This window comes from Callithrix jacchus, chromosome 3, assembly GCF_049354715.1.
Source record: "Callithrix jacchus isolate 240 chromosome 3, calJac240_pri, whole genome shotgun sequence".
Taxonomy (NCBI): domain Eukaryota; kingdom Metazoa; phylum Chordata; class Mammalia; order Primates; family Cebidae; genus Callithrix; species Callithrix jacchus.
Genome location: NC_133504.1, coordinates 42299369 through 42312560, shown reverse-complemented (window position 1 = coordinate 42312560; position 13192 = coordinate 42299369). Strand labels below are relative to the sequence as shown.

At 37.5% G+C, this 13192-nt stretch overlaps 1 protein-coding gene and 1 long non-coding RNA gene across 2 annotated transcripts in view; one reads left to right on the top strand and one right to left on the bottom strand.

The window, feature by feature from the left end:
- The window catches only part of DCHS2 (dachsous cadherin-related 2), a 289412-nt gene that overhangs the window by 104906 nt on the left and 171314 nt on the right, over positions 1–13192 (bottom strand). The window contains exons 4-7 of the mRNA XM_008992578.4: positions 8804–9040; positions 6417–7433; positions 3453–3640; positions 2043–2142 (exon numbers count right to left, since the gene is read on the bottom strand). Coding sequence (XP_008990826.4) covers positions 2043–2142; positions 3453–3640; positions 6417–7433; positions 8804–9040 — 1542 coding nt within the window. The remainder of the gene's footprint in view (positions 1–2042; positions 2143–3452; positions 3641–6416; positions 7434–8803; positions 9041–13192) is intronic.
- LOC118152176 (uncharacterized) lies at positions 6973–9088 on the top strand. The gene is made up of 3 exons (XR_008480024.2): positions 6973–7149; positions 7863–7972; positions 8837–9088. It is a non-coding gene; the product is annotated as an uncharacterized LOC118152176 (long non-coding RNA).

The window sequence follows — 13192 nt, the reverse complement described above, 5'->3', positions numbered from 1 at the left end:
TGTAATTATCTTTTCCCAACTTGTGTCTTGACTAATCAAATTGTAAACAATGGTCTATTTTGTAGTGTTTTCCATTTTAATGTAGTTTTATGTATCTCTTTGTGAGCGTCTGCTTTTCTTCTTGTTTAAACCATCTTCTCTATTCTCAATGCCATATATTTAACCAGTCTCATATTTTCTTTTTTAAGAGTTAAAGGTTTCTACATTTAGTAAGACTCATCTTTGATATGTTGAGAGTAGAGATATTTTTTCCTTCTAATAACCAATCATATCAGCCTCACATACTGATACTCCATCTTTTCCCCATTTATTTTCCACCCTCTCATATATCAAGTTTCCATATGTGTAAAGTGTGACCCCTACTCTTTTTAACTGGTCCATTTATTAATGAGTGAATCAATATAATAGTGTCTTAATTACAAAATTTTATAAATCAAGACCTGGTAGGGCCTACTTTCCACTTGTTCTTTGGACATTGTTTTAATTATTCCTTGTCTTTTACTCATCCACATGACTTTCAGAATCAGCTTGTCAAATTCTATCAAAGTCTCATTGAAATTTTGATTGAAATCATACTGAATTAATAATTATATTTTTGTTAAGAATTGTCATCTTTAGGATATTGAGTCTTTCCAAGCATGAACATGATAGAGCTTTTCATTTCATTCTTTTATGTCCTTCATTAATATTTTTTACTTTTCTGTATGAAAGTCTTGCACAAGTTATATTGGATTTTTTTCTATGCTTCTAACAGAGACAGATCCTATTTAGGTTGTTTTGAAGTTTATATAGTTTGAGAGGCCCTCCTTAACAAAAATAAATTGTCCACTTCTCCCTCGACCCCGGGGAGGCTAGGCAAGCAAAACACCCTAAAACTAAGCTTCATTAGCTTCACAGTAGATCAGGCCCTACACCCTTTCATGTTCTTTGTGAATTCAACACAGAAAATGAGATCTTTGGAAACTGCTACATTTTTAAAATACTAGTGAGTTTCGTAGGTTGACATTGTTCCCAGAAAACTGACTATTAAATCCAAAGGGTTGCCTATAGCATCTCTTGGGTTTTCCATGAAGATAATCAAATCACCTGTGGGTAAGAGCAATGTTGTCTCTTCTTTCCTATGTCCTATGTTTGTATGAAACATGACAAAGCACCAAATTGTCTTTTAAAATTATATAAAACACAATGCCAACTAAAATAAATAACTGGAAAAAATCTGAGGCCTGTATATCCCAACAGAAAGCATAAAAGTAAACTCATTTCAATAGTTTCCCCATACACATACACATATGTGTACATGTGACATTTTCTAGGCATGATTTACTCCGACCTTACAAATATTTAGTCTTCATAAAGATCCATAGATGCTTGGAACTCTTAATCATACTTAATATCAATTCTTATCCCCTAACACTTTCCTATCATTTAAAGTAAATTTGTACATCATGTTATTGCAGTTTACTTACTAAAGATGAATGATAGAAAGATACTCTGATTTTTCATTTAACTTATACATTCTTTTTCAAAAACTGAAAGTAGTTCTTGACAATAGCAAATATATCTTACTTGTAACTTGGTGTTTTTTCAAAATTAACTACAGCATTTTAAGTAATCCAAATAGAACCTTTTCCCCAGAAGGGAATAGTTGATCAATGAAAGCAGAAATCCAAGGCCGGGCGCGGTGGCTCAAGCCTGTAATCCCAGCACTTTGGGAGGCCGAGGCGGGTGGATCACGAGGTCGGCAGATCGAGACCAACCTGGTCAACATGGTGAAACCCCGTCTCTACTTAAAATTACAAAAAAAAATTAGCTGGGCACAGTAGCGCGTGCCTGTAATCCCAGCTACTCAGGAGGCTGAGGCAGGAGAATTGCCTGAACCCAGGGGGCGGAGGTTGCGGTGAGCCGAGATCGTGCCATTGCACTCCAGCCTGGGTAACAAGAGCGAAACTCCGTCTCAAAAAAAAAAAAAAAAAAAAAAAAAAAAAAAAAAAGAAAGCAGAAATCCTAAAAGTTCTTAATCCTGCATGAACAGTAATTTTTACCTGAAGATACTGAGTATACAACTTCTGCATTATTTCCTTCATCAGGATCCTTTGCAAACACAGTCGTAACCAACATATTTACTGGTTGACCTTCCAGAACCTGCCATTAAAACAAACAGCTTACAAATGAATCAGCAAAAGTTTAAAAAGAAATATCAGTGGACCTTTAAATGAATGAATACATTATACTGAACATTTTAAACTATCTTAAAATCCACATATAATTCAAACATGTACCATGTAAAAGTTATATGGGTGTAAGTCCATGAAAAGCATCCTCCTTACAAATTAAATCTTTTATTCAATTAGAATGAGTTATCTGAGGCATCTAAACTAATTCTGACCAAAAGAAAAAGAAAGAAAGAAATTGAACTTACTAAAAAATCTTATATTTGTAGTGTATTTTAAGATTTCTGGAATAATCTCATTCATCATCTCTTAGGACAATTTTTCAAAGGTGGTTGTTACAGCTTAAAATAAGCATGAACCTTTAATTCAGGAAACATACCTCATGTAGGACATAGCAATTATCAGGAGCTGTCTTGTAATACTGAAACACACATGTGAAGTTCAACTTCTGTTTTAGTGTCCAACTGCCCAATTAAGCCACAGGACATTTTAATGATATGATAGAAAGGCATAGTGATAATATAATAATATTTTATTTTGTTAGAATTTTTCTTTAAAGCTGGATTCAGAATATCAGTTTACAGTACTCTTGTTAAGTTGTTCAATGTGTATATTTGAGCACAATTTGAATGTCTAAGTCAAGTGTTCTGGAACGGTAGCTTCCAAACTTTTCACGATTATAACCCATCCACTAAAAAAATTACTAGTATCCAAACATATTTATTGATTATGTGAATGAATGGATATTCTAATTTATTATGTATGTTATAAAACATACAAAAAGACAGAAATGAAAAAGATGAGATCATATACATACCATTGCAAGTTTGTGCATGTGATCAAAAGAATCAACTTTTACTATCTCTGCATGTCCACCTACCCACTTAGGAGCTACCTATTGTTCCCCTATGCTTAAGTAACTATCTTAGAGATGTGTATCAATTTCTCTTAAGAAGTTCTGCACAAAAAGATGCATGTAAACTAAAACTACTGGAAAAAACAAGCATCATCCTGAAGCACCATTCAGTCTGTGTACAAAGGTCCTAATTACACTCATTATTATAAAGCAACTGGAGGTACAATGCCAAAGAGTACATATATTCATTAACTATTTAAAAGTTTTTTTTATTTAAACATGTGCACAATATCTAGGTTTCCTAGAAAAAGTATGCGTTGCCACACCAAGACTGATGTGATAAATTCACATGTTCTACCACAAGATGGTGCTCAAAACAAATGACTAAAGATATTACCACTTTATTGCAAGGCCACTTCACAAACCTTCACGTGTAACTCCTTTCCAGGGAGACACTGGGGGAAGAGGGGCTTGTTATCATTGATGTCAGTCACTGAGACGTAAACTGCTATGGTGGCATTTCGTGGTGGGGAGCCGCGATCCGTCACTAGCACAGTCATCTGATGATGCCCCTGGTGCTCACGATCCAGTGCCACCCAACTGATCAACTCTCCTGCAGAGCACAGAGCAGAACAAGACACAGGCACTGTGTACCAGACACACCACAGCCAGAACAATTCCCAGAAGGAAAACCAAATACAAAGCTCTGAGCAAACGTGCGACTTCTAAGACCATCTACACAGAAGTTTGGCTTTACGGTACTGTTGAAAAAAATGTTCTCAAGTTGCTCCTGAAAATATCACTTTAAATTTGTTATTATTTGTATTTCAAATTATTGTCCATCAATCATTTGAACTAAAAAAAAATGAGTTCATAAAAATGATAAAACTCTGTGGGCATTTAGTAACGATTTGGAAGATTTAAAACTGCTGTTTATCCCTCTTTATGCTGCTATACAGGATGATAGAAAGCACGTTAGCTCTGACACAAGTTCTGGATTTGGGCCCGAGGTTCCCCACCCCAGACATGTAATGACCTCTCTGAGCCTGGGATTGCTGTCAGGAAGAAATGTAATCACACATTTAAAAGTGTTGTGTAAGCTATACATGATTACACGAATGGCAGTTATCATTACTTTAACATAGTGGCTAAATATCTTTCTGAAAATCAAGTAATATTCCTTAAGCAATGGTTTGTGTTTATGTACACAGGTATTTTTTATCTTACAAAATATACAGGTAGCAATGGATAGTGACTTTCTAAAAACTCTTAATGAAGTTTTATTTCAAATATTTCTGCCTAGAGCTACACTGCCTTTGGTAATTTCCCTCATGTATCGGCCATGCAGACCCAGGCATAACATCTAACTGCCTCTCCCTACTGCCAGGGGCCTTGCAAAGACAAGCACTCAGTCCAGTAGCCTGTCTGCTGTGGCAGAGCTCTGCCAAGCATTGGTTTCCTCATCATTTATGAAAAAAAAAAAAATGTACTTGTGAGAATGTAAGCATGAAGCAGCTACCAACAAACATTTCTACGCTAAAATTTTTTTTTCCTCTTAATGCAAATAAAATAGCACTGTGTAAAAAAGAAAAGTGGAAACAAGGAATGAAAATGAAAATTCTCATTTAGGTAAGTTGCTGAATTGGTGAGCTTAAATGCAGTATATATGATAACTGTTTACCATTAATATATAAACTATATTTATAGTGTTTACTCTGAGGTTTTAATATAGATCATAAACACAACTACATTTTTAAAATTCCAAACTGTAATTCTCCTCTGAAGACCTTAACTTCTGAATGACAAATAGATTTTTATTCATAAAGCAAATCTGATGGGTAAGCAGCAGCCTTGGAGGTCAGGGGTGTAAAAGACTATGCAGCTCATTTTGAAATCTTTTAAGATTTTGAAATCTTAACCAATGAATCGATTTCTAGTGACACCAGGGTAGGGTTCCATGGGAGCTCAAGTCCTGGTCACTTGAAAGACAGTCCAGAGCACTGGATGTAAAGGGGGCGTGCTCCCAGGCTCTGGACACCTTTCCTCCACTCTGCCTTGCCATGCTGTCCTTGGGAGGAGGAACAGTTTACAAGCACATGATCTTATAAGTCCCTTCATACTCTTTGGCTCTTTACCCCTGAAAACGAACATGGCACAGCGCTTGTCAGGAATTGTCTCCTGTATTCACGGTAAGAAGACAGTCTGAGCTTAAGCTGCTTGCTTAAAGCCATACAATGAAATGAGGAATGGACACACCTGGTCTTCTCATAGGGGAGGGGAGATTATCGAGGAACCAAATGTAGTTTGCTTATTTAAAAAAAAATTACCAAGTGAAATAGAAGATCTTGAAAACCACCTAGCCATATGGAAGTAAAGTGCAAGAAGTGTCATCCTGTATACTTGTACGGTTTGTGCCCTCGCAGAAGGAGTCCCAGCTTAGGAAGTGAATGAGAGAAGAAAGGCAGCTTGCAACCTCCTTGGCAAGCCATGTGCCCTGTGAAACCTTCCATCTGCTGAGAAAGGTCACCTTCTCCTAATTCACACAACAGAGGCTTGAGAACAAAGGCTTGAAGTTTATCAGAACTGAATGCAAAATCTGTCCCACTAAAATCATCTGCCCAGGTTATGACATCGATGGTGCGTCCTGGACCTGTGCGAAGCAGGGGCTTCCTCTCCATCTTACCAGCTCTGTGACCTTGGGTATATTACTTGAGCTACCTGAGTCTCAGTTTCCCCGGCTATGCATTTGAAATATAAATACATTTCATTGTAAGGATTAAATAAACTCCCCATAAACTTATACAATATAAATTTTTAAATATAATGACTTTTAATATTTAATTTCTTAATTCAGACTTCAAAAACTTCACTGTAATGATTCCCCTTTTTCCTCTGGTTTCCCTGTCAGAATGAGAATGAGGACACACATTCTTAGAGTGATTTTGAAATCTTAACCAATGAATTGATTTCTAGTTTTACATTAATATTTATATTTCACAAAATATGTTTGACATTTTTTAAAGTCTGCAATTGGAAAAGGATGGTTGCTAAAAAAAAAAGCCTTTACACGAGGATATTTTCACTCCAGTTCTGACTATATCTCTAGTTCAGAAAAAGAACCGTATATTGGCAAGATGTGCATGTGATGCAAAAAAGTATGAATCGTTATGATTGAAACTCTATTCAATTTTCACTCCATTTTTAAGATCTCACGATATAGTAATCAAATACCATATTTATTAAAAACCGTATTTCAGTTGCTTGTATGCACTAATGCTACACCTAACGATTTGAGTTTTCTCAGCACCTATTTTATTTTTACTTAAAGGCCAGTGTGATCGTACTCAATTCTCATTTTAAAGGAATAGGTGGAAACTATAAAGTGCTACCTGTATTAGGATTCATCTTGAAGAATTTTCCTTCGGACAAAAGGAAATATAATAGCTGTCCATTCTTTCCAGAGTCCATGTCAATAGCTGTAATTTTGCCTATTACCCCTTGGGGAACAGGGCTCTCTTCGACTTTTAAAAACAACACATCATGCAAGAAGGTGGGGGAATTGTCATTCTCATCCCGGACATGAACAATGACCGCAGTGCTCACATTTTGCAACAATCCGCCCTCGGGGATCCAAGCAAACACTCTAAAATTATATGTTTGGGTGGATTCATAGTCGAGCTGTCGCCGCAAATAAATCCAGCCCGTGTAAGGGCGGATTCCAAACACAGCAGAGTCTACGCTGGGTTCCAGGGAGTACCTAAGCGGCGAGGCTGCAGGCTGGGGGCCAAGTGGGTGCGCCCGTGTTTGCAGTATTTGTGTCGTCAGTGAGAGAGACTCGCTGACTTCCACTTGATACACCAAGTGTTCGAAAGTCCAGGATAGGCTGGGTTCGCGTTTCTCAATAATGACCGTCAGCAGCAGCAGGGCTGCCCGAGGAGGCACGCCGTGGTCCTCGGCCCTGAGAGTCAGCGTGCGCTCCCGGGGCTCGCCTGCGCCCAGGCTGCCGTTGAGGAACAGCACCCCCAGGGCTCTGTCGATGGCAAAGACGCTCGGCTGAGGGTTGGCGATGGCGTACCGGATGAGTCCATTCCGCCCACTGTCTCTGTCTTCTGCACGTGCGAGGTACAAGGCTGTGCCAGGCGGTGTGGTCTGAGATAGTCTAATCTCATCCGAGGTCCTGAGGAACGTTGGGTGGTTGTCGTTGACATCCAGGACGGTTATGTTGACCTCCGTGCTGCTGCAGGCTGGGCCGCTGCCGAGCTGCGCCTCCACTGTGAGCACAACCACGGGTTGCGTCTCGTGATCCAGGGTCCTCCGGGTGCGAATAGTGCCCAGCCACGGGTGAATGGAGAACTTCCCGCCCAGATCACCAGAAGAAATCCTGTAAAGGATTGGTTCTGAGGAGTCTGAAAAAGAGAGAGGGGCAACCACTGTATGTCAAAAGGGTAGACCCAGTAGAAATTTAGAAATTGAAATATTAATACAATCATGCACTGCCTAATGACATTTCAGTCAACGTTGGACCGCATATACTATGATGGTTCCACAAGATTCTGACACGTATTTTATTGTGCCTTTTTAATGTTTATATACATAAATCCTTACCATTGGCGTACAACTGCCTACAGTATTAAGTATAGTAATATGCTGTGCAGGCTGTGTAGCCTAGAAGCAAACGACTACAGCATTTAGCCTAGGTGTCTGTTAGGCCACACCACCTAGGTTCATGTGAGTACACTCTGTGATGTCTGCACAATAACAAAACCTTCTAGTGGGGCATTTCTCAGAACATTTCCCGTCGTTAAGAAGCATGATTGTATATTCTCCATCTACAGAGACTACTGTGCAATGTCGTACTTCCTAGCCTGTTGAAAAGCGGACACATGGATTTAAGATGTTTTTGGTGTATAAAAAGAAGGTCCAATGGGACAAGAGCAAGCTACAGGTTTAACAATCTTTTTTCATTGTTCTTGCATTAGATAAAAGGGAAAGATATTCAGAAAATAATTCAGTTAGCTTTTTTATATATTTGAAGAAGTCAAGTTAAATTTATGTTGATGTTTCTCTATTATACCTGCCTATGAAGGGCAAATATTCTCCATAGAGATTGAAGGAAGGGAGAGAGGAAGGAACAGGAGAGGACTAGGAAGAGGACAAGCTCTTTGAAGAGGTAATTCATTTTTAGGAGGTTCACACTTGTAGAGTGTATCATTTATCCTGCAGAGGTTCCTCTACAAGTGTGAAAAAGTCACACACAGCTATTTGCTCAAGTACTACTTGGACTAGTAAGATTTTTTAAATCATTCAAATTGGTAGCATAAGGGAAATGTTTACTACTTTCTTTTAAGGAGACAGAATGACGCCCAGTTATCTGAAAAGTTGTTCAGTATATACTAAGTGGGGAAAGAAGCTCTATAACAACAAATACAGAAGGATGCATTTTTGTCAAAAACTTGTAAATTGTGTGTGTGTGTGTGTGTGTGTGTGTGTGTGTGTTTTGTGGTGAGTGGGTTATAGGAGACATATACTTTGGATATTGTAATCTGTATTGTTTTAAACATTCTTTAAAACATACCTATTACTTTTGTGATCAGAAAAAAAATATGGAATGGACAGAAACAAATGGAAGAACAAAGAGCAAGCCACAGGTTGTGTTGTCTCCCCTGTTTTGACTTGCATGGAAAGAAGAAAAAAATTATTCAGGATTGCGCAGGCTAGGAAAAACAAGAAATGTTCCAATAACGGGCTTGCAGCAGCACAAGAAGTAAGAACTTACTCAAAGGCTCTCTTGCTTTCACTGTTCCAACAGGACTATCTTCAGGCACATCTTCATAAACTAAAAAAGTGTACTTAGGCTTTTCAAACTCAGAAGTCACCAGAGTTGTCTGGAAAATGTGTATGGTAACGTCGGCATTAATGAGAGCTGCGAGTCCACCACCGTCTTGAGCAGTGACCATCAGTGAAAGTGTACTCGACTCCAAATGACTAAGAGGTGATGACAAATAAATAATCCCTGGGTGGGGAAAAGAAAGAATTAGTAAAACAGGTAACATGTAACAAATACTGATGAGCAATAGTAACACCTGGTTGATTAAGTGTACTGTGATGTTTTTGATTTTATATGTCAACCTAATTGGGCCACAGGATGTCCAGACATTTGGTCAGACATTATTCTGAGTGCATCTGTGAGGGTGTTTTTGGATGAGATTAACATTTAAATATGTAGCCTGAATAAAGCAGATCATCCTCCCAATGTGGGCGGGTCTCATCCAATCAGTTGAAGGCCTGAATAGAAGAAAAATGCTAAGAGAGAATGCCTCCTGCTCCCAATCTGGGGCATGGGTTTTTCTCCAGCCTTCAGACTCAGAAACACTGACTCTTCCTAGGTCTAGAGCCTGATGGTCTTTAGTCTCAAACTATACCATTGGCTCTCCTGATTCTCAGGTCTTTAAACTGAGACTAGAGCGACACTGCCAGGCTCAGCTATGGCTCACCCTGCATATCTTGGGACTTGACAGCCTTCATAATCACATGAGCCAATTCCTTGTAATCAGTCTCCTCACACATGTACACACACATACATCCTGTTGCTTCTGTTCTCTGGAGATGAACTGATACATGTATTTGCCAACCAAAGAATTTGAGCATATTTGTGAAACAATGTCCAAATTATGTTAGGTAAGCAATATTTTCCTAGAGCTAAGACATTAGACATTTTACAAGTATATAAAGACACTAGAAAAATGTAAATTGTGGTGTTTTATTTTAGGCCTTACCATATTACCAGCCCAAGATGACAGAACAGAGTATATCCCACAGTCCAGTGTATTCTGCTTCAGCCTAATGAGGGGTTGTAGGGTGATTATAACCTGCTCAAGTGCCAGCATCCCAAGTCTACAGGATGAAACTAAAATTTTATCTTCTGAAGTGTTTGACATTTGCCCTGAACTAGACCATGTACGGTAGCTCTCTTTTTCAACTGACTCCACTCCACCTTTGTTAGTGAGAAGATACAATACAATGGCTGGGTACAAGAAAACTTCAGCAAATGTAAAGACAATTGGGACAAGAGTGGCAAGTTAGACTTATGTATGTAGAGTGTGTGAGAGAAGGTATTTAGGGTTAAGTCAGGAAGAGATTCAGTAATACTGACAAAATAAATTATTTAATATTATTAATACTACCACTTAGTGTACTAGCATAAAAACATGAAAATAGATCTAATGCAATCAACTTAAGAAATGAACCTGTTAGTTTTATTTAATGAGAAAAATGCATGCAAACTTATTAAATGAATTTGCAAACAAATGTGTATGGCTGACTTTTATGAAATCCATTATGTACCATCAGCCATAACAATCAATTTAATGAATAAATACTGCAGTCATGGCCAGTTTAAGAGAAGTTGGCAAAAACTCTAGGAGTATCAGTTTCTGGTCATAAAAAAGGTGACATCCATTTGATTTCCTTTTTTATATCAAAATCTGCCCTCTTACAACTTTGATTTCTTGTTTTATTTCTATTAGAAATTTAATAAAATATTATTATTAACTGAAATCAAATATCTTGCCTGACCTGCTCTAAATATATCCTCATTTTCCTTTTTTCCCTAGCTTTATTGAGGTATAACTGACAAATAAAATCATATGTTTAAGGTGTACAATTTGAAAATTTGTGATATATATATTTCTCTATGTATACATATACATACATATGTAAGCATTTTATTTAATGATTCCTTATCTAATATGATTTTAAGTCATTTCTCTCACAGTTCCTTTCTCCTAAACATGGTCCAAGTTGATCGTCTCAATTTTGACACCCAAAGTGAAAACACTTTGTTTCCAACTATTGCAAAGCAGAGTATAAAGACTCTTTATTAGAATACTATAAACTACTAATATAACCGACTATGAGTACACCCGCACTTAGTACCATATTCACATTTGGTTTCAGACAGATTTGATGATCCATCAAAGTACTCAGTACTTACCACAAAAAATTTACAAGTCAGATCTTTCCCATCTGTTATTGGTGCAGTTTTTAAAAAATATTGTTTTCTTATTAAAGTATCTGATTGATTGAAACAATAAAACTTGAATATACAAAAATGTGTACAGAAGAAAAGAAAAAGTCCCTCGACCCCAACCATCCCACCCTCTAGGTATATATTCTTCCAGGGCTACTACTATATTCCAATTACAGAGAATTTTGAAAAGATTTTGTTGACCCCTGAGGATTATGACAATGAAAAACTTAATGTCCGCCTCAACACAACCTGGTCTTTCAGCATCCCGACTGACTCCTGAACTATTTTTATTTTGTGTTAGAATAGTGTTCTTGAAATCCAAATCTAGACACATTGATGGCTCCCCACGTTTTCAGGATAAAGCTCAAATGCCTTATCTTAACATACCAAGCCATTCATAAATGTGTCCTCTCCCTCTCTACAACCCCATCTCACAGCTCTCTGTGCCATAGCTCTCTGTACAGTACCTTTTGCTCTAGGCAAAGTGAACAACTTGTAATTTCCAGAAAAGACCTTGCTGTCTTCTATCTGGATTGCTACATCCTCTTCCTAGAATAACTTCTTCATATTCTTTGACGTAACAATTGCTAGCTATATTTTCTTTTATTAATTTTTTTTTGAGACAGAGTCTGTCTCTGTTACCCAGGCTGGAGTGCAATGGTGTGATCTTGGCTCACTGCAACCTCTACCTCCCAAGTTCAAGTGATTCTCCTGCCTCAGCCTTCCGAGCAGCTGGGACTACAAATACCCACCACCATGCCCGGCTAATTTTTGTATTTTTAGTAGAGATTGGGCTTCACCGTATTGGCCAGCCTTGTCTTGAACTCCTAACCTCTTGATCTGCACACTTCAGCCTCCCAAAGTGCTGGGATTATAGGTGTGAGCTACTGCTCCTGGCCTCTAGTCATATTTTAAAACATAGCTCAAGTCTCACCTGGTACAGCTGGCCTTCTTTTACCCTCCACTTAGCTCTAGCTACCACTCTTCTATGACCCCACATAGCCTGGGTATATGTGCCTATTATGAACTTAACATGTTTTATTTAATTACCAGGCTACAATATTTTATATCAATCCCTCATGTACCCATTAGTTTACTCAATTATTTATAAACAAGGTTAAAAGACATTTTGAAAACATATAAACAACAATTTACTATACATAAGGAGAAGAGAGTTCTGTAAACAAAATGAAAAATAACTAAAGATAGATTAGCAGTGGATAAGGACAAGTAACTTAGACAAGAAAGAATAAAATGTTAATAAATACAATACTGCTCAAAATCACTAAAAATAATGAAAATGCAAAATTAAAATAGCCACATCATTTTTACCTCTAATGTTTCCCTAAAATATTTAAGTGACAATACCCAGAGTTAATAACAGATTGTTAGTTATGTACACTCTCCAAAAGGCATTTTGGTGATATTTATCAAAATTTTAATTGCTCACATTCAATAACTCAGAAACCCACCCCATATTTGTGTAAGCACACAGAAATAAATCAAGAGGATATCATTTGGAACACTGAAAATGACCTTAATATCCATCAAGAAAAGAATGAATAGTTCACTCCATTGTGGTATATCAATACAATAAAATACTACGTAACATCAAAAAAGAATGAAGCACATATACATGTTTTCATCTAGAAAGACTTTACATACTACATTTTATGTGAAAAACAAGTTGAAAAAGTGAATCTATGTTATCAATTAATTGTGCTTAAAAAATAATGTCAATACTGCATGTATTAGACAGGATTCTCCAGAAAAACAAACCAATGTATCTCTCTCTCTCTCTCTCTGTACATATAGATATCTATAGATCTTATATCTCTCATATCTACATATGTAGATATTAACAGATACATATAAAGTGAGATTTATGATAAGGAATTGGTGAAATTGTGAACTCTGAGAAGTCCCATGTTCACCCATCTGCAAGCTGGAGACCTAGAAAAGCTGGTGGTATAGTTTGAAAGCCCGAGGGCATCAGTGGTATAGATTGTAGTCAGGGTGTGATGGCCTGAGAGGCAGGAACACTAAGGGCAAGAGACTGATGTCTCAGCTCAAGCTGTTAGGTAAAGAGCAAATTCAACCTTCCTCAACATTTTTGTTCTTTTCAGGCCCTCAATG